Below are 20,347 nucleotides of genomic sequence, written 5' to 3'. Positions count from 1 at the left end.
CCCATCTCACAACCGCCAGACTGAGACCTGCACCTCAACCAGATTTCCCACCACCTCTCCAGGGAATTCTCATGCACCTGGCGTCTGAGCAGGGCCGCCTGGGAGAGACCGGGGTGGGGGTCGGCAGACACTCCACAAGAAGGGGCAAGCTCTGTAAGCCATGGCAAGGATAACAGGACAGGGCAGTTCCCACACCCTCTTTAAGTGGTGGTCACAACCTCCAAACCAAACTAGTCACTGAACCTCTGACAAAGGCTGGGGGGGCAGGTGCAGGGGGCAGGCAGAGGAAGGTGGTATAGACAGAAAAATGGAATCTCTCAGACATTTCGTAAATGTGTGCACAGGGGGACGGAATATTTCAATTCTGTGCTGGGCAGGATTTTCTGGCTTGTTGACTATTCCTGTTTTGGAATGAAGTCCAACATGAAAATGACATTTTAAAAAACCCACAGACTGATTTCATATCCAAACACATCTCTCCATGTTTGTAGAAAAAAAAAAAAAAAAAGCATGCCAGCAAGAGAATCTTGCTTCCCCCAACTCTCTCGAATGGCCAACCAGCTATTTCTCTTCCGACCAACGACTTCCTCCAATGGCTCCACAGCCCACAACCAGCGGTGATGAGCAAAAATGCAGTTCAGGGCAAAGAAGAAGGTTCACAATGGAAAACCCAGCAAAGCCTCAGAAAACAGGTTGTTTTTAACCCTTCGTCTCTCATCGGCACAATCACCAGTCTGGGAGGAAGGCCTCACCATCCTCCTCTAGACGGACGAGGACCCTCAGATGCAGGGCGGGTGAGTCACCGGCTCTCCATCTCACACACCTGGGAGGCGGCTGAGTGTCTCCCCTGGTCACAGGCTACCACTTCACCCAGTTCTGCCTCCTTGACATCATGGCATTTTCTCGTTTATGTTCCTGTTGCATGGGAGTCTTGGCTGTTTTGCTACCCACCATATCCTGGGCATCTAACAGCTGCCTTAGACTAGGGGAGGCCCTCAGTAAATGTACGCTGAATGAATGAAGGAGCGCAACCTAATGGCAAGTAAGAGCTCCAGCCTTGGACTCTTGGACAGCCTGCCCCTTTGAGCTGGAAGGCCTGCACCCCGCCCTCCACTTGTCCAAACACTGCCCAGACGCCAAGGTCTCCCTCCTGCATGAAGCAACCCCACCTGCCCTACTTGGTCCCCATCCAGCCTCTATGGCCCCCACTGGCCCTCAGGCCCTCCAAGCGCACCCCAGGCCCCATGCCTCCTTGCCAGTCCTCGACGGTTCCACCAACTCTCCAACTCAGAGCGGCTGCCCCCACTGAGAATGTCCTCCCTGACGTGGACATGGCTGGCTCCCTCCAGTCTGGTCTCTGCTCTGGTGCCACTGCATCAGAAGGTGATGTCACACCCTGCCCCCTCATCCCGGATCCTCCCAGCGTGCTATAGCTCTGTTTGCCCATGGCCTGTCTCCTGCGCGCTCACTGCTGTATCTTCAGTGCCCAGAATCACACCCTGCACATAAAAAAGGGCTCAGCAAACGTCACTGAGTAAAGAATCAGGTGCAAATGGGAAAACACACAGTAATGATGGTGACTGCTGTGAGGTGGTGTTAAAAAAAGTAAGATGGCAAACTCCAGACAACAAAGATACATAAGACAGTGGTAGGAGGGGGTGTGGTGGGCACAGTTCGGGGACCTTCAGGGGAGAGTGGGAGTGTTGATTAATTTTAGACTAAGTTGGATATGCTTATTAAAACATTACGAGTAACCACTAAACAAGTCGAAAAAGAATGGCGAATTTCCAAACCAGTAGAGGGGAAAAAAGAAGCTTCAATCAATCCAAACAATAAGCAGAGGAGGGAGACAGGAAGCACAAAATGAATGACAGAAATGTTTTATGTCCTAGAAAAGACTAAATAGAGATTCATTATTTTTTTTCTATTCACATTATTCAAATCAAAAATCTTTACCAAGGTCCCCCTACACAGAAATTACCAGAACATAAGTCTGATCCTCAAGAGTCACAGCTGAAACGGACATCAGGCATTGCTACGGAGGACAGACCAACCAGAGGGCCTGACACACCTCCTCCACCCAGCAATCACAGCCATCTGCAAATGCGTCTGCCTTTTTTCACCTTGGCTCCCAGGAAGCTCAGGCTCCAGCACAGAGAACCCATGTGAGCCCCAGGTGTTGATATTCTAAGCCTGCCCTCTGAACTGCTCTGATTTCTTTTTCTTAATTCTGGCTCTCAATTCATCACCAACACTCTACCATTTTACCATGCTTACTGTTTTTTTATAAACCATCTCAAATCTTTTCACACAAGATGAGATATAAATAAGCAAGCATAAACCCAAACGAACAACAAAACACAAAAAATAAAACTAAGGAAAAACTTTCAGAGAGCCTATACCTTTCAGAGAAATGCATCTGTACCTTATTTAAGCATTTTTTTTAAATTAATATAAGGCAAAGATTTTTAGGATGACAGTCTTAAAAAAAAAAACAACCACAAAACATGTTTGAAATACACACACACACACACACACACACCTGCAGTGGGTCTCATTTCATTTCCAAAGCCATTCTGTTGTAAATAGATAATTAGCACTTAAGCACACCTTTCAAGGGGTTTATACATTAACATGAAAATACTATAATTATGGCTGGCCAAAATCGCTTGACTACCACTTAGAATTCTAGATTTTTCATCTTTATTAGAAGTTAATTTTCTCTCTTTTAGCCCCTGAAACACAGCTTGGCCTTGTGAGATTTTTTTTTTTTTTTTTTTTTGGTGAAGAATACAGAAAGTTAATTTTTTGAATGAATACCAAACCTCTGCTCTCCTCGCCCTCCGATTTTTGATGTGAGCATCAGTCTCCCTCTTTCTGGGCGACCACTTGTTTATCAGTCAAGCCGGCCGCTGTGCCTACACACGACCAAAATCCCTTGACACCAACCCACTCCCAAGCAGAGACAGCCAGAGATGATGTGAGGCCCAGAGTCAAAAACAAAAATTTTTTGTTGTTTTAAATATTCAATCTCTAGTCTTTGTAGGAATAGCAGCCTCCTGTGTCTGGAGGACGTCTGGATCAGGCCTTTTAATCCAAACTAACAAGCAAATGAGCCAGAATCTGCTCTAAGTCTACTGTGCACATCCACTGATGTCTATTATGAGCTCTCTAAAAACTAGAGTCGTGTGTACGTGTGCACTCGGTCGCTCAGTCGTGTCTGACTCATGTAACCCTGAGGGCTATAGCCCAGCAGGCGCCTCAGTCCATGAGATTTTCCAGGCAAGAATACTGGAGTGGGTTGCCATTTCCTCCTCCAGGGGGATCTTCCCAACCCAGGGTTCGAACCCCAATCTCCCGCATCACAGGTGGCTTTGTTAACCATCTGAGCCACCAGGGAAGCCCGCTTGGTGACAAAGACTTGCTCACCTCGTGCCAGGCCTGCCGGGTTCCGTGGACACGTTAACCATCCCCCCAGCCCTCCAGCCCGTCTCTCCCAGCAGCCTCTCCTGCTGACCTCATCTCAACGCTGTAGCCAGACCCCCGGCCTGCTCTGTCCCTTGGGCCCCTCCAGGTCCACTCCCAGGTACCCCTGCCTCTCCTGGGGCCCCAGCGTCCTCCTCCGCCTCCTGTGACCATGCATCACCCAGCAGCCGAACGAGTCTTTCAAAACACCAAGTCACACCATTCAGTTCAGTTCAGTCACTCACTTGTGTCGACTCTTTGCAATCCCATGGACTTCAGCACGCCAGGCCTCCCTGTCCATCACCAACTCCCAGAGTTTACTCAAAGTCACGACCATCGAGTCAGTGATGCCATCCAACCATCTCATCCTCTGCTGTCCCCTTCTCCTCCTACCTTCAATCTTTCCCAGCATCAGGGTCTTTTCCAGTGAATCAGTTCTTCACATCAGGTGGCCAAAGTACTGGAGTTTCAGCTTCAGCATCAGTCCTTCCAATGAACACTCAGGACTGATCTCCTTTAGGATGGACTGGCTGGATCTCCTTGCAGTCCAAGGGATTCTAAGCCCCCGTGGCGTCTTTAACACTTAGGATAAAATTCGCACCTTCGCCCTACTGTCAGCAGACCTGGGCCTTCCTCCCTGGCCTCTACCGTCTCTGGGCTCAGCCCTGCAGACCTTGCCTGCAAACCAGGCAATTCAGGGCTGGGTCCTTCTCTACTGGACCCTCATGGGTCCTCTTTTAGGCCATCCTAAACCATCTGCTCCAGGAGTTGGTGATGGACAGGGAGGCCTGGCGTGCTGCAGTCCATGGGGTCGCAAAGAGTCGGACATGACTGAGTGACTGAACTGAACTGAAACCATCTATACTAAAAAAAAAACAACAAAAAACAAACCTCCCACCTTGATCACTACCACCTCCCCCTAATCATCCGAGTCATTGATCCAGTCACCTAAGTGACCTTGCCTGTTTAGTGCATTGTCAGGCCCTACATGGATCCCTGGGCCCTCTGGAAGTAGCTACATCGGTCATCACTCAATCTTCAAGACAAGACAGTGAACACAGCGCCATCCCACCCTACCCCACCCAGGATCTGGGATGACTGGGATGTGTGTAGACCCCTCCCCTGTTCTCCCGTGGGAGAGAGGGACACTCAGCTCACCCACAGCCTGGCCTCCCGGCTCAGAGGCCAGGAGGAGTGTGGTCCAAGAGGAGAGCCAAGCTGGGGCCCAGGGAGGGGCCTGGGAGGGGCCTCAGTCGACACATGGTCCAAACATCACATTTTCCGGACGTGGACGTGAGCACTCAGCAGGGAAAACGAGGTCAAGGTCAGAGTCAGAAGCGGGGGGCCCAGAATCAGACACCCAGATCCACTGAAGGGGCTGCGAACCCTGACCTCGGTCCACACGAGGCCTGTCCACCCAGACCTGCCGGCCTGCTGAGCCGCTTACACCCTGGGATCGCAGCCAGTCCTGGGAAACCCACCGCACCCCACCACCCTGGCCACGTTGGGCAGGACAGCAGGATGGCTCCGCCTAAGAAACCCAGAAGGTTTTCAGCCCCACTCGTGGGGTGTGCATACACTGGGCTGGGGCCACCCCAGTCCTGTTTCTCAGGCCTAATGCTCTGATGCCCACTGTGGGGACAGTCCGCAGCCCGGGGCAGGTACTGGGCACAAAGAGACAGATGTGAACACGAAGGTCCAAGGCTCTGGGAAGAAGGGAGCCTTTGCATGAGGTGAAAAACAAAACTACAATTTTCTCAGGAATAAGACAAAAGCAGTGACTTGCATAAGCTGCTGCGGACAGAGCTGCGGGGACTGGGGAGCGTTAACTTGGCCTCGGCCTCACCCGGGGCCTCACCCGGGGCCGGGGTGGGTCGGTGGGGAGGGAGAGAAGAGAAGGGCTGAGGGTGGGCAGTGGGTGGGGAGGTCGTCAACTTCCAGCCGCATCTGAAACGGTTGTTCCCGCAAAGAAGACCAGTTCTGCACCCAGGCGTCATCTCCTGCTCCTGCACAGGGACCGTGAGGCCCCCCACTCCTTGCCAAAGCCCCTCGGGTCCACCCGCAGCTCCTATCAGGGTCTCCCGTATCTGATGGCACAGAGGCAAAAAGACGGCGTGGAGCCTTTTCGTGCCCAACCACCCCCGGCCCCTGACCGCGGCCCCGCAGCCTCCCTGCAGCGGCAGAGGAGGCAAACACGGAAGAAACCCACCTCGGAACGGCTTCTCCGCTTTCCCTTTCTCTCCCTTCCTCTCGCACAGACTTTAATTAAGGGTTTACTTGCAAAAGACCTAGCTCTATTTAACCAGATCCTTGGACCCCTTTTATACTGTCTTATCCATCGTTTTATGGTAGGGAGCCAGTAAAAAGTTAATTATAACTTCTAAGCACTCCATGTCCAGGCCCTCGTCTTCCTCCCCGCCCAATGCTGCTAAGCGTAGAGTCACTTAATTAAGCGACTCCTGGGTGCTCTACAGGCCTCTCAGCAGACGCCCGCCAGCACCCCTCAGGGCCAGGGTGGACTCCGAGGACCTGCACTTGACCCAGCTCAGCCTCGACCCTCAAAGGGCTCACAGGTCCTGCAGGAGGATGGGGAGGCTGGCAGGACGGCCCACTTGGGAGCCCAAAGCAGCTCGGCAGGTGGCAAAAGTGAGTGACGAGGACGTGGGCAGGACAGACAACAGCGGGGCCCAAATAACAACAGGAGGCCCTGATAGCTTCAGAGGGAAGGGAGCTGGGGTTGAAAGGGTCTCAGTGGAGGCCTGTGCCTTACCACATACCCTCTGGGGGTGGGTCTGCAGTTTGGGAGTTCAGCTTGAGACAGAACAAGTCTAAAATCCTGGTGAACAGCCAGGAGGAAGTGTCTTCTGAGTCAACTGAGTAACACGCCAGCTGGATCTCAAAGAGAGATCTGAGCCGAGGCAGAGTGGGAGGCGTCTGTGAGTCTCGGCGGGAGCAACGTCGGGGCGGGGAGGGGCGGGTGTGGGGGGGAGCTCATTATCATCCGGAAAGAAGGCAGTTGAGAAGCTCAGGGTTGGTCCTGAGCGGAGCCACCATCAGCAAGGAGAACCAGGAACGCAAGGAGGAGATGGAGAAGGGGCGCCAGGAGGGAAGCTGGAGAAGGAGACCCCAGGGCGGACAGGGAGGTGGAGAGGAGGGGTGAGCGGTCACTCCGAGGCCCGTGCCGGTCTGAAGCTGGGAGTTCCAGGGGAGGGGAGGGGCTGTGGAGGCTGCAGGCTTCTCCCGGCAGGGGGTGGGGCGGGAAGGAAAGCCTGGCGCCTGCCAGTCACAGAGAAGGAGCCTTCCAGCATCTCGCAAATCCCACTGGGAACAGACAGTTCTCGAGGGCAGGGCTGTCACTTCCAGCCGGAAGAAACGGCCAGTGTTCTTGCCTTGGGGCAGACGCAGGCGGTGTCCAGGCCTCGGGGTCATCCTGGGCGTGGGTGCTCCTGGGTGCTCAGCACCCCTGGCTTCCAGAGGGGAGCCCACACACACCCCCGGAATACCTGTCCCTCCCTAGGCCAGGTCCCCAACACCCGCTGGCCTCAATTCCCAGCCTCAATCTGGAGACACCCCCTCGGCCTCTGCCCCTTCGAAGACCCTCCCCAAGCCCCATGTTGTGAGAGCCGCAGCTCTCGCTCTCCGGTGTCACGGCCCTGCCCTCCTGGAAGCCCCTCTTACAGCTGCTCCCTGCCGCCCGCCGCGGCAACCAGCCCTGCCAGGAGGTGGGGGCCAGCTCACAGCACACCCACCCCGAGTCCACGCCTCTGTCCAGGGCTTCCCCGGGCTGAGGCCTGGTCAGCGCTGGGGGTGAGGCTCGTCCCGCCCTCCAGGGGCAGACGGTCTAGGTGGGGCAGACGGGAGGCATGAAGACACAGGGGCCTCCCTCCGAGGGCCACCACCAAGGCCTGAACAGGGAGCCTTGGTGTACGGGGGGGCCAGGGACCAGTGCAGCCCAGCAGGGTGGGAGGGGGCCATGGGGCGTGTAGCTTCACAAGAGCTACATTCGAGCCGGGGTGGGTCGGACTCTGCCGGGTGGACGAGAAACAGCCAGAGGACAAGAATGAGCCAGGGTCCCGAGCGGGGAACTGGAGTCAACCAGTGTGGTCAGAACAGAATGGCTCAGCCAATGCTGAGGCTGGTTGATTGGCAGGTGTGTTTGTGGGGTCTCGGATCAGGGAGAGGCAAGCTTTTTATGACAACAGCCAGCACTCCTCAAGGGCTTCTCCCCGAGTCCGCAATGTACTAAGCATATGACTTGTCACTCCTCCCCAGCCCTATGGGGTAGGCAGATAAGTCTTCCCATTTTACAAATGAGGCACAGAGAGGTTGAGTGACTAAGTGAAGGTCACACAGCAAATAAGAGGCTAAAGCAGGGGTGAAGACAGGCCTGCTTGACTGCCAGATGGGAGCACTTAACCTCCCTGCTGTCCCACCTCCCTGCACAGACACGAGTTACTGAGCCAATCAGTCTGCGGGCTCCAGGCTGCCCATCCGTCATCACGCCATTCCTGCAGATGAGCAAGGAGCTTCCAGCACATTCTTTTCCATTTTCAGTCAACTGTGCTCTTCTTTTCATTCTTTACAGCTGGAAAGCCAGTCCTTAGCAATTTTTTAGCTGCTTACTGGGACATTTACAAATCCATCTGGCGGTTCTATTTCATGAATGTGTTGGGGATATTAATGGCCCATGGGAAAAGGGATCTGTCAGGGGGCCCTATCACCCCCAACCTAGTGCCCTCTAAAGAACACAGATCCAGACAGAAGCCTGCAAGTGGGCAAAATGCGGACACCCTCACAGCCAGGCCGAAAGCAACCCACCCGACAGCAAATTGGAGACGCGTGAGGGGAGCCACACATGTCCCCGGTCAGGCACCTAATCCTCTCTTACAAAAGGGTCTTTATTAATTTTTTAAATCTCCTCCTGTCTGGAGGTGGCTCCTACAATATGATTGTAGGTGTTCTCCATGAGATCAATGAGCAGGGAAGAAGCTGGTTATGAATTTCAGATCAGCAGCTTTCTCACTCAGGAGGAGGAAGGGCTGGGCCCTGCTGGACAGGGAAGGGACTCCAGGTGACCTCCTGAGTAGCTGGATGATGCCAAGACTGACCTGGGCCCAGCACCGTCCCCACCCCCATCCTGGGATACGCCGTGCATCAGACTCCAGAGAGGCCAACGTTTCTTTAAAAGCAATGAGATTTTAGTGTCGTCTTCAGTTAAAGCTACGAGAATAATACATGCTCCCCACAGAAAAATCAGAGGGATAAAAGAAACAGAGAGCCACAAAGAAGAAAATAAAAATCCCCCCCAGTCCCAGACATCACTTCTGGAACATTCCAGAGCCTCGGACCTCACTGGCCTTGCTGCCTCCATCCTACCTCTGCAGTCCAGGCCTTTTTAAAGGTCACTCCCTTCTGCAAACCTTCCTGAAGAGCCCAGCTCACTTAGAATCAACCCCAAACTCCTGCCGCTGGCCCATGGGGCATAGCTGCAGTGGTGGAAACCCTCCCCTGTGCCTGCCCGTGGGGCCTCTGCAGCCGCTCTGCCCCTGCCTGGAATGTTCCTCTTGCAGGGCTCACTGTCACCTTCATGCAACACCCAAGGCCAGCTCTTCAGGGAGGCCTTCCGTGGCTGCTTCAAGGAGCTCTCCGTCACCATCACCCGGGGCCAGCGCTCCGCAGACCTCATCATGAGAATGGTCCTCTTGGTGCTCCCGGTGGGTCCACCCATGCGGGGCATCCCCATCGTCAGACACAGTGGCCGCTCCTCACTCCTACCATCACCCACTGCACACTCGCCCTGTGTTCTCAGAGAGATGCACCGAACGGAGGAATGAATGGCCCCTGCAAACCTTCCTGCGTGTGTGTGTGTGTGTGTGTGTGTGTGTAAGAACTGCCCACATAGATGAGGTTGTAGGTCAACATTTCTCGGAAACTCCACATACTTTGACACACAAACCATCTACCGCTTCTCCTTGCAATTCAACGTGCAGGCTGGGGTCAAATCCCCCAGCCCCACATGGGACCAACCCATGACCCCTACCTCTACCCCAAGGGAAGCCCTGATCTGGCCAACGCCACCTCCTGGGGGCAGTAAGACCATCTGCACAGCCTTTTACAGATTGTAACACTTGAGCATTTCCTCCAGCCCAATTGAGCCTTCAAACAACCCACCTCTGAAGAGGCAGACAGGGTAAGGGAAGCCTGACCTCCTCCCCATTTAAAATGAGGTCAGGGAGGCTCAGAGAGGTCACCTGACTGCTGCAGTCACCTGGGAGGAAGCTGACCCTGGACATCTGGCCCCAAAAGGCACATCTTTATTTCAAAACAGAGAAATTTCACCATAAAAACAAGAGAGGTGATACAGAGGAGATGATGAGAGCTTGGCTCCAGAGTCCAACTGCCTAGGCTTCAATCCCAGCTCTGCCACTTGCTGGCTGTGTGAGCTCGGGCAGGTTACTTCACTCCATTGAGCCTCGGCTTCTCTGTTAAATGGGGATGATAATAGCTCCTGCCTCATCCCCTGACCAAGAGAATCAAATGATTTAAAAATATACACAAAGGGCACCCAACACACGTGAAGAGTCGATAAACACGAGCTTTTTATAAAACCACACCTCCTGAGTCCGTCTCTCCACCATATCACCAACCACATCCCTGGGCACGTGAAACACCAGCCCACAGAGGTGAGTCCCTTTGCGCAGCAGGCAGGTTCCCAAGAAGCTGACTGCAGTTGGACCACCTAAACCGTTCCTACTGATGCTCACATGCAAATCGCCCCCTCCCCTGCGCCCCGTTCAGTCACTCCTCAGCCTCAAGCCCCTCCCAGTCCACTTGAGTGACAAGCACTGACATCTGCAAACACTTCAAGGCTGCCAAGGGGAGAGGCCCCTTTTGTAAAAGGAAGACCCTCTGCAAGCTCACCCTTCCCACTTGCCAGGATCCGGGGAAATAACTCAATCCAACACCAAGTGCAAATTACCAAGAAAGCCGCCCAAATTCCCATGGCATCTAGTTCTGACTTCTACTAAGTGGCAGGTAGAGAGATTTTCCTAAAATGGCCATCTCACCAGGCGGGCCTCCCAGGCCCCTGGCTTCCACTCGGCTTCAGAGTCTCTAGGAGGTCCCATGCCTGTTTTCAGGCTCATTGCTTTCACGTTCCCCCAGAGCCCCTCCCTCCAGCCCGGACACATAACACCACCTCTCACATGTCCCACGAATGCTCTGGCCTCAGCTACCCCTTTCCCCGCACAAACTCCCCGATTTTCAGGCCAAACCCAGCCCAGCGACAGCTTGTCCCCAAAACCTCCCATCCAGGGGGAGGCCACCCTCAGCACCCAGCCACCACCCCTGGCCACCAGCCCTCCACCCCTGGCCTCTCTCCCCCGCCCCCCCCGCCCCCCCGCCGCCCTGTGTACATGCAACTGTTGGCTTCATTACTCACTCAGCATGGAGAGGAACACATCTGGGCCGGGGGTACATCAGAAACAGTCCCCACTTTTGGGAACCTCAGGGCGGGGGCGGGGGCCAACATCGCCTTTGGTCAGATAAGGATCCAAACAGGGCCCACGTCCAACAGCTGCTCCTCACATCCAGCTGGGCAGCAACAGTAAGGAGCCTACCAAGCGGGCCTGGCAGAGCACGTGCCCAGCCACCAATGACTCCTGCTCTCTGCCGGGGACGTGGGCTCTCGGTTCAGCCTCACGTCTCTTTGAGACCCTGGAGCAGGGGGCTAAGAAAGCAGCCTCGGGACTGGCCTGCTGGTCCAGTGGTTACGAACCTGCCTTGCCATGCAGGGGACACAGGTCAGACTCCTGGCCGCGGAAACAAGGATCCCATGTGCCATGGGGCATCTAAGCCCAAACGCCACAACTGACTAAAGAGGGGTGAGGCCCTCAGGAACTAAGACCTGATGCAGCCAAAATCCAATAAATAAATATTCAAGAGAAAGCCGTCTCCGCGAGGGCCCCCTTCCTAGGACCTGGCAAAGGAAGACGCACTGGGGCAGACTTGCCTCCTGCAGGAGCGCCCCCCACCCCATCCCAGCCCTCACAGGTTTCAGCCCAAACAGGGGCCTCGATTAGGATTTCCCATTTGAAAGATCAATATTGAAAGCTCCAAGCCTGCCAAGAGGAAGGAAAGGCCTTGCTTGTAAATATTTGTCTCGACTGGCAAAGCCGGGCCTCTCTCGCTGCAGCTACCCGCCTCGCTCCTGGCCCTCTGCTCGCGGAGCTCCCAGCCAACTGCACAGCGGGATGCCCCTGGGGAGGCGCGGGGGACCGTCTGGCGGCCATGAGGGGCTGCGAGGGGAGGTGGGCCGGCCCTGGCCCCACGCCTCCGAGACAGCAGGCCTGCCCACCGGGGCCGTCCAGCGGTCCCCACTGGGGCCGTGGTGGAGAGAGTCACTGTGAGGTTTCTCTGGATTCCAAGCAAGCAGCTTTTCCCGGGGGGGCACCCCATATTTACATCTTTCTTATTTTGGAAGAAAGCATAACTAGAGACAAAACCCTGGGGGTTGTGCTTGCGAATCATGGCCCACCATCTCCCACGGCATGGGACAGCGCTCGCTCTGCTGCCTGTACCAACAGCTGCCCACGGAGGAGCCCACACCGGGACCCCTGGGCTCCTGCTGGGGCCACGGAGGCCAGGAGGGCCCTCTCACCTGGGCCACGGTCAAGGGTGGTGGGTGTCTGAGCCGGTGCGACCAGCTGAGCACCTGCCTTGGCATCACTGTTCCCGGAGTCATTCATTTGTTCACCCACTCAGCCACTGACTCACCCTCTCATTCATTCATTCATCAGCTATTTGTTGGGTACTTACCTGGACCAGGTACTGGGGGCTGGACACGCAACCAGACAACAAACCTGGGTTTGCCTTTGGAAGTGAGTCTCCCAGGCCAAAAACTATCCCACAAATAAAGTCACAGCAGAGACATGTGCTGGGGCAGGAGACCTCCCAGGTGTGATGAAATAGTCAGAGGGGTGAGGCCTGGTCCTGGAGGTCCGGGGGCTTCCCAGGGGAGGTGGACAGGTGACAAAGGCCAGGGAGGGGCCAGGCAGGGCAAGGAGGAAGGGTGGTAGGCAGGGGTCTGCCCCGAGTCTGGCCGCTCCCAGGCGCCACCCCTTCTGGCACCTACCCAGCCACTCGTTGAATTTCTTCACCTCGCTCGGGAGCCCCAGCTCCGTGAAGTCCCCGGCGTGGATCAGCACGTCGCCGTAGGGCATCTGAATGGGGTCCGTCCTCGAGTGGGTGTCAGACACGCAGACAAAGCGGGTGTAGCCAGGCGGCTTGGGGGCGTCATGAGGCACCGGGTCCACCCTGGGGAGAGAGGGGACCGTGGGGTCCAGGGGCCAAAGCATCGGGCGCCTACAGCACACGTCCCATTCAGATCGGATCACGTGTGTTCCAGATCGCACCCACCCACATCCGAACCCTGACCCTCCACTAACCAATCAGGTGGAAGATTCCCCCCTGAGCCTCAGTTTCCCCTCTGTAACACAGGAACCCCCGGGTGTTGTGTGAAGGTTAAAGGAGGTGATGAGTGGGAAGAGCTGACAGGTACAGTCCAGCATGTGGACCTACGTGCACCAGAGTGATGACCACAATTGGCCTGCTATTTGACAAGCTGTGCCTCTCAACCATTTTTTTTTCATCATCAGCCCCTAAGGGACCTACAAAAGATGCTTTTTCTACTCACCCCTCTCTTGTGCAATTTTAACACCACAGATACACTGTATATCTGTTCATTTACTATGTGTGTATCTGTGCTTTATAATAAGAGTAAGATTTTTTCACCCCCCAAAAATCCAGGTTTCACCGCCTTGGGGGGGGTTGCTGTCGGCCCCATGGAGGATGCATGCACTGAAGTCCTCATCAGGTTGGAAGAACTGACTCTGCAGGGCCGTGCAGAGAGAGCATCCAGGGAGAGCCATGTGTGAAGGGCAGCATTTCATGGGAACTTGCAAGATAAAGGCATGAAAGGCAGGCAGCAATTTTCCAAACCTATGAGCTGGTCTGATCATGTTGAGAATGAGGGCTTTCCAGGGTCCTGCAGGAAAACAGCTCTGGATTTAGAAGACCCAGATCTGCTGATCATCACTAACATATAACCTCAAGAAAATGCCTGGCCTTGGTTTGCTCATCTGTATAATGGAGCTCCGTCCCACACTAGGCAACGACACTCAGGAAATTTAAAAGCTGTAGCTGTGTAACTGTAAGTTCTCGGTCCCCAGGAGGCCCTGGAAGCCCTCTTGCTTGCACATGAGGATACTGAGCAGGTGGCCCGGGTGTCCCAGGGAGTAGATGCAGACCGTGGGAAACAGCCCCAGCTCCCCGCTCCCAGTTCAGTGCACTCCCCGAGAACCCCGGCTCTTGCCTCCTCAGCTGACTGGTTCTGCCAGGCTCAAAACGCTGAAAAACGACACAATGACATTTCAACGAGCTGCTCTCTCCAAATGAGTATGCCGCTCGAGGAGTTGTGTTTAAATCTAATTATGCGGCAAACCAAAAGCAGTACCATATCAGTTACATAAATACTTTTAAAGACATCTTTCTAATTATCCTTTTTTTTCAGACAATATACTTCGAAGAAATTTAATTAACACCTTACAAGAGACGTGGGTTCAGCATGCTAATGTGCAGAGAGCACGAGGAAGCTCCATCCGCCCAGCGGCAGCCGCAGCCCCGTGCCAGCATCTCCCTGTCACCCAGCCTCCGGGGGAGAGACTCCCAGGGCCCTTTGCTGGGGGTGGTTAAGTCAAGCGAGGACCCCCAGCGGGTCAGAGTTAGGTCCGATCGGGGAAAAGGAAGAATTTCTGAGTCTGATGATGGCCAACGGGACGGTTCTCAGAGTCCTTTCTCTTCTCTCTCCATTCTTTCCTTCCTTCAGTCCCTCATTCATTCAACAAAACACATCCTGAACGCCTACTGGGTACCAGTTATGAGCTCAGAGCTGAGAACTGAATGAACCAGGCCACGTCCCAGACTGATGGTGGAGACGAGACTTGGCCAGGTAGTGACAATAAAGCCACAAGGTCGGATGGGGGAGCAGAGGGCCTGGGGGCCAGAGAAGGCCCTAGTCTGGCCTGGGGCCCCCTGAACTTGCCAGGAGGAGGTGATGCCTCAACTGGTCGAGAAGCGCACATCTCCCTCCCAGGAATTCCTGCCACTCCTCTGTCCTCTGGGTCACTCCCCGCCGCCACCCACTATATGACAGACAAGTCTTGCAGGGAAGAGGCCTGGGAATCCACCTGTCTGCCCCTAACACAGCTGACACTGGAGCAAGGCAGCCAGTCACTACTGGGCTATTGGCCTGGTGCAGTAATTAACATGAGTGAGTCAATCAAACTCATCCATTCATTCATTGGCCTCACATACACCGAGGCTGTAAAGATGCCACAGGGCAGCTGAGACCAAGTCAAAGAGACAAAGAAGGGGGACACAGGGAGTGAGACGCCATTCCCAGAGCCACCTCGGGCCCCAGCAACCCCTCGTCCTGTGTGTCCCTCCGTGGAGGAGCCCCGAGCCAGCTGACGCCCCTGCTGCCAGCCAGCCAGGAGCACATGAATTCCACGGGCACTAGTCGGGCTGGGCCTGCTACTGGAGCTCAAGCTCTTTAATTAACTCCGCTCTTGTTTCTCTTCGCCCTGAGGCTTCTGAGCTCCGTGAGGAGGCAAACCTAATAATCCCCAGAGGAAAAAACAAAAAACAAAAACAGACTTTTATTTCCCTGCACTGTCCTCCAGCTATTTGGATTGTAACAAATGCTCAACCTTGAAATAATAACAACAGTAATGATACTGATGATTCCCATGGGTTGAGAGCTCATTGTGTGCAAAGCACTGTCACGCATCTGCTCTCTTCACCCTCACAGGGACCCTCTGAACAGGGCACTCTGCATGTGCCCATTTTATAGATGAGGAAACTGAGGATCAAAAAAGGCTGGCTGGGGACTTCCCTGGCAGTCCAGTGGTTACGACTACACCTTCCCATGCAGGGGGTGTGGGTTTGATCCCTGGTTGGGGAGTTAAGATCCCATAGGCCTTGTGGCCAAGAAAGGAAAACATAAAACAGAAGCAATATTCTAACAAATTCAATAAAGCCTTTTAAAATGGCCCACTTTAAAAAAAGAATTTTTTTTTTTTTAAAGAAAAGGTTGACTTGCCCAGGATCTCAGCTACGGAAGCTGGTGGAGCTGGGGTTTGAAGCCAGTTTTCAGTTCCAGAATTCACACCAAGCTGGACTGTTTCCAGGCCTTACTTCATCGCATCCAGTCAATCTATAGACAGATGCTCCTGAGTGTCTACTAAATACCAAACACCTGCTAAGGACAGGAAAGGACACCCATGGAGACCTTGTGCAGCTCCTAGAAACCCCGCCTGTGTTTTGAAGGGAGGGAAAGAACAAGAATGAGGATCCTGAGGACAGCACACAAAGGGTGGGAGGGCTTGACGACATCAGCTGAGCCCGAGATCCCCCTGTGCCTGAAGCTGGACCCAAACCTGGACGTGAGCCAGGAAACTCTCCTTTACCCATACGGCAGTTTGCAATCTGGCTAACCCTTGAGTTGAGGCAGCTCTGTGTAGCAAGTAACTGAGGGCTGGAAAGGTTAGTCCCACACCCAGGACTGGTGCTCCTAAGTTAAAGAGTAGAATTTGAACCTGGGTCTTCAGAATAGGAATTGGGGCATTTAACCTCATAAAACAGAGGAAAATGGTTATTTCCCAGCCATGTTCTTCAGGGGACCAGAGAGAAAGTATGGAAATAAATGTTCCAGGTTTGGGAGGGGGCAAACTCGACTCCCCCAAAGCGTCTACCTGCCGAGATGGCCCCAAGCAAGTCTGTGGCTCTTTGCCTCTCTCTGACTCCTGAAACCTGTCACCGCGTCCCCCCAGCCTCACCCGGGACCTTCCCACAGGAACCCTGGCGGCAGGGATGGTGCAGAATAGAGAACCCAGCCTCCAGCGCCCAGATCCAGGGTAGCGTCTGGGCTCAGCGACCTCCTCACTGTGCCCAGGACCCTTCCAGCCTCCCATCCGGCTCTGTACGGTGGGGACCACCCACTCTCTTGGAGGTGTTGTGAGAACTGGAAACCTGATCCATGCCCCTTGCAGCCTGTGTCCTATGTCCTGGCCCTCTTCTCGGTCTCTCTCTCCCCTGAGCCATTGACACCCTGGAAATGCAACTACTGATGCCAAAAACTCACATAGGCATGGAGGGCAGAGGCCGTCCCCCATCCCGTCATCTCTATTTCTGGGCAAACAGGGTACCCTGAAGGTCAGGGGGCTGGATGACACAGGACTTGTCTTCAGTGAAGTTCCAAAACCATGTCCAGTCATGTGACTGGGCATCAGCCACGGCTTTTAGAATGAGAGATACCTCTAGTCTCCTCTCATCCTACCAGTGGGGAAACGGAGGCCCAGGAGAAGGCAAGGACTGGTTGGTGCTGAGCTGCACGACTGCCTAAGGCTCCTTCCCACCAAGCACTGGCTCCAAGGCAAGCCTGCACCCGGAGACCCCATGCCTCCCTTCCTCCCCACCTCCTCGCTTTGCTTTTGCCGGTCCTCCAAGCCCAGGGGTTATGCCGCCACCACCAGGAAGCCCTCCTTGATCCCCTCACTCTTCCTGGGGCATGTGCCTTGCCTGATCCTCGCTCCCTTTTCTTTCGCTCCTCCTGTCCCGCCGTGCTAGGCTCGGGAGATAGCCCATGTTGGTGGAGGGGAGGGACGCTTACAAAGCTCTCCCACGAGTGCATGTATCAGCATAGGCTGAAGCAGTGCCATGAATGGGAGGCTCTGCGTGCCTAGATCTGGGGGAGGGAGGGCAGCCAGAAAGATTTGGCGAGAGGTCGGGGAAGGCATTCCGAGGAAATGAGATCCGAAGGATGAGTCCGTGTTAGCGGACATTGACTAGGGGAAGCAGCCTCTGCAAAGCCTGGAGGCAGGAGGGAGAAAGCAAGGTCCCAGAAAACAGAACTGCACCCGGAGCCCTTCGGGGGAGGTTCAGGATGGCATGTGAGAACAGACAGAGCCCAGGTGAGGGCCTCCTGCTGGCCGTCCCACCCCAACCCCCACCTCTCCTGGGCTCAAAGCTGACCCTCCCTGTCTCCTGGAGACCTCGCAGCACCTGGACAGGCTAGGGGCCACCGGGTCCCTTCTGAAGCCGCCATCTCACCTAGTGAGGGCATCAGCTCTCCAGCCTTGCCCAGTGAGGAGGCCGGGAACCAGGGGACACTCTGGCCTGGCACAGAGTGATGTCCCCCACCCTGCCACATTCATCAAGGACCCCACACAGCCTGACCCTCCACAGTGCTTGGAGGGTCTTTAAATGATTACACCAGGATGAGATGGCTGGATGGCATCACCGACTCAATGGACATGAGTCTGGGTAAACTCCGGGACTTGGGGATGGACAGGGAGGCCTGGCGTGCTGCAGCCCACGGGGTCGCAAAGAGTCGGACACGACTGGACGACTGAACTGAACTGAGCTGAGTCTGCACCAATAGGACTCCTTTTAAAGACAAAGAGGGACTTCCCTGGTGGTCCAGCAGCTAAGACTCCATGCTCCCACCCAGGGAGCCTGGGTTTGGTCAGGGAACTAGACCCCATGTGCCCCAGTGAAGACCCAGCACAGTCAAACAAATAAATAAATATTATAAATAAACAAAGGCCAAAGAGGAGTTGCCACGCCTGGCCCCAGTCTCCTCTAAGGCAGACTCCCATGGGAACCTGTCCCTCCCACACAGATCTTGCCTTCTCAGTGAGCACCAGGCCAGCGGTCCACCGGTCTGGCCCAGGACAGAGGGGCAGGTATCTAAAGGGGCTCTCCCCAGGGGCAGTGCTGCTTGGCACCCAGGGTCGGGGTACGGGGGGTGGTCTTTGATCTCAGGGCTCAAAACCCAGAGCCCCAGATCCAGACACTCATTCCTCAGGCAAAGGCAGCCTGGTTACCACCAGGGTCTCTGGGGGCAACCGCATAAATCATAGGGCTCCATCGGAGGCCACGTTTGGGCTGTCACTGTTGTTATTAAATATAAATTGTGGATTTATTAAATAAGGCCCCTCGCTCCCTCACCCCGAGACAAAGCCCAGGGTGGCGATAAATCACGTGTCAGGAAGTGGCATCTCCCTCGGTGGAGACTTGCCATGGAAACCCACACGCTTCCTCTGCGCGCAGGGTGTGAGTCGGAAGAAGAGGGGGTGGGAGATAGCAGCCACCCACCCAGTTCTGCGGGGGCCCGGCTTCACCTGGTTGTGTGCAAAGCTGCATTTCAAGCCAAGGTGACCCAAGCGGGCAATCAGGGAGCACCGGGCCAGGAGTCCAGAGCCGGGGCTCGCTGTATGCTCTCCTCGGGGGCCCAGCCAAAATCCCTGAGCCCTATTGCCTGAGCCTCAGGAGGGGACCACACAGAGCAGGCCAGGAGGGATGGAGCGGGGCAGGCCGGTGTGAACCTGCTCTGCCCGCAACAGCTAAGTGACCGCAAAAAGCCATTAAGCTTTTTCTCCACAGCACTTAGTGCTATCAGAACCCTACGCTACTGCACTTTATGACTTTCACAGCATAGCCCACGGCATCATCAGCTCAGTGCAGGCGAGGCTCCATCTGTGGTCACTGCTGAGTCCCGAGCACCTAGCCTGACAGGCACGGACACCTGCCGCCCGGCCCCTCTCTTAATGGATCCACATACTTAATCCTCAGCAATATAAGGAGCAGCATCATGTAGGCAGGGAAACAGAGGCACCAAGAGACACACCACAGTCAAGCGGCAAAGCCAGGACTCAAATCCAGGTGGTCTAGCCTGGAGCCCATGGCAGTGATTCAGTCGCTAAGTCACGTCCAACTCTTGCGACAGCATGGACTGTAGCCCGCCAGGCTCCTCTGTCCACAGGATGGTCCAGGCCAGAATACTGGAGTGGGTGCCCATTTCCTTCTCCAGGGGATCTTTCCAACCCAGGGAAGGAACCTGGGTCTCCTGTATTGCAGGCAGACTCTTTACCACATGAGCCACCAAGTATGCCTCCGGAGCCCACATTCCTAACTAACCAGCGTGCTTGGCAACTTGCTCACAGACACCCTGGGTGGGTGAGTGAATGAAGAAATGAACCAATAAGCCAGAGTTGTTAGATGGGGGGAATGACTCCTCTCACAAGGCCGCTCACCGCCCTTCCTCTGACACAGCCTGGCCCGCAGGGGCCTGCGTGCTTCCTGCCTGGGTTGGAAGTTCCTGGACATCCCCGATACCTTTGGCTCAGACCCTGCGGCAACTTCCCGACTTGCTGCTCCTGATCCTGCTTCTCTGGGTCTCAACCTACAAGGCATCTTCTCCTCCCTCCAGAGGGTCCTCCCTCAGCCCTTTGGCTCCCCACAATTCTCCTGACTTCTGTAGCCCTAGCTCTGTTCTGCAACTGGGGCTACCCAGGGGTCCCCTACATGACAGCTCTGCCTGCCTCTATCTGCTGTGCCCAGGGACCCCTCTGAATGGGCGTGCACACAGGCACACACACACACGCACACACACCCCACCTGCTCCGCCTGAGGGCCTGGGGCTCTCACGCATCCCCAGCAGCATCTGGGGACCTCAGGCACTGTCATTTGCAGCCCAGGAGGGCCAACTCCATCAACAGAAGAGAAAACCCAGCCCTAGGAAGGCCTCCCCTTGCAGCCCCCGTGCCAGGCCTCAAGGTCCCAGAGAGACCAAGGCCGCCCATCCTGCCCAAATCTGCCAGTCTGGTTCCAGACTGGACATTGCAGGGAGTTTCCCAAAGAGAAATCGTGTTGGTGTCCTTCAGTCGCTCAGTCATGTTCAACTCTTTGCGACCCCATGGACTGCAGCACGCCAGGCTTCCCTGTCCTTCATCTCCCGGAGTTTGCTCAAACTCATGTCCGC

At 55.1% G+C, this 20,347-nt stretch overlaps 1 protein-coding gene across 1 annotated transcript in view; it reads right to left on the bottom strand.

Moving 5' to 3' along the window:
• The window catches only part of MPPED1 (metallophosphoesterase domain containing 1), an 83,753-nt gene that overhangs the window by 47,978 nt on the left and 15,428 nt on the right, over nucleotides 1-20,347 (bottom strand). The window contains exon 3 of the mRNA XM_018048878.1: nucleotides 12,599-12,780. Coding sequence (XP_017904367.1) covers nucleotides 12,599-12,780 — 182 coding nt within the window. The remainder of the gene's footprint in view (nucleotides 1-12,598; nucleotides 12,781-20,347) is intronic.

Source organism: Capra hircus, chromosome 5 (genome assembly GCF_001704415.2).
Source record: "Capra hircus breed San Clemente chromosome 5, ASM170441v1, whole genome shotgun sequence".
Taxonomy (NCBI): domain Eukaryota; kingdom Metazoa; phylum Chordata; class Mammalia; order Artiodactyla; family Bovidae; genus Capra; species Capra hircus.
The sequence above is the reverse complement of the archived record's forward strand: the minus strand, read 5'-3'. Positions and strand labels throughout refer to the sequence as shown.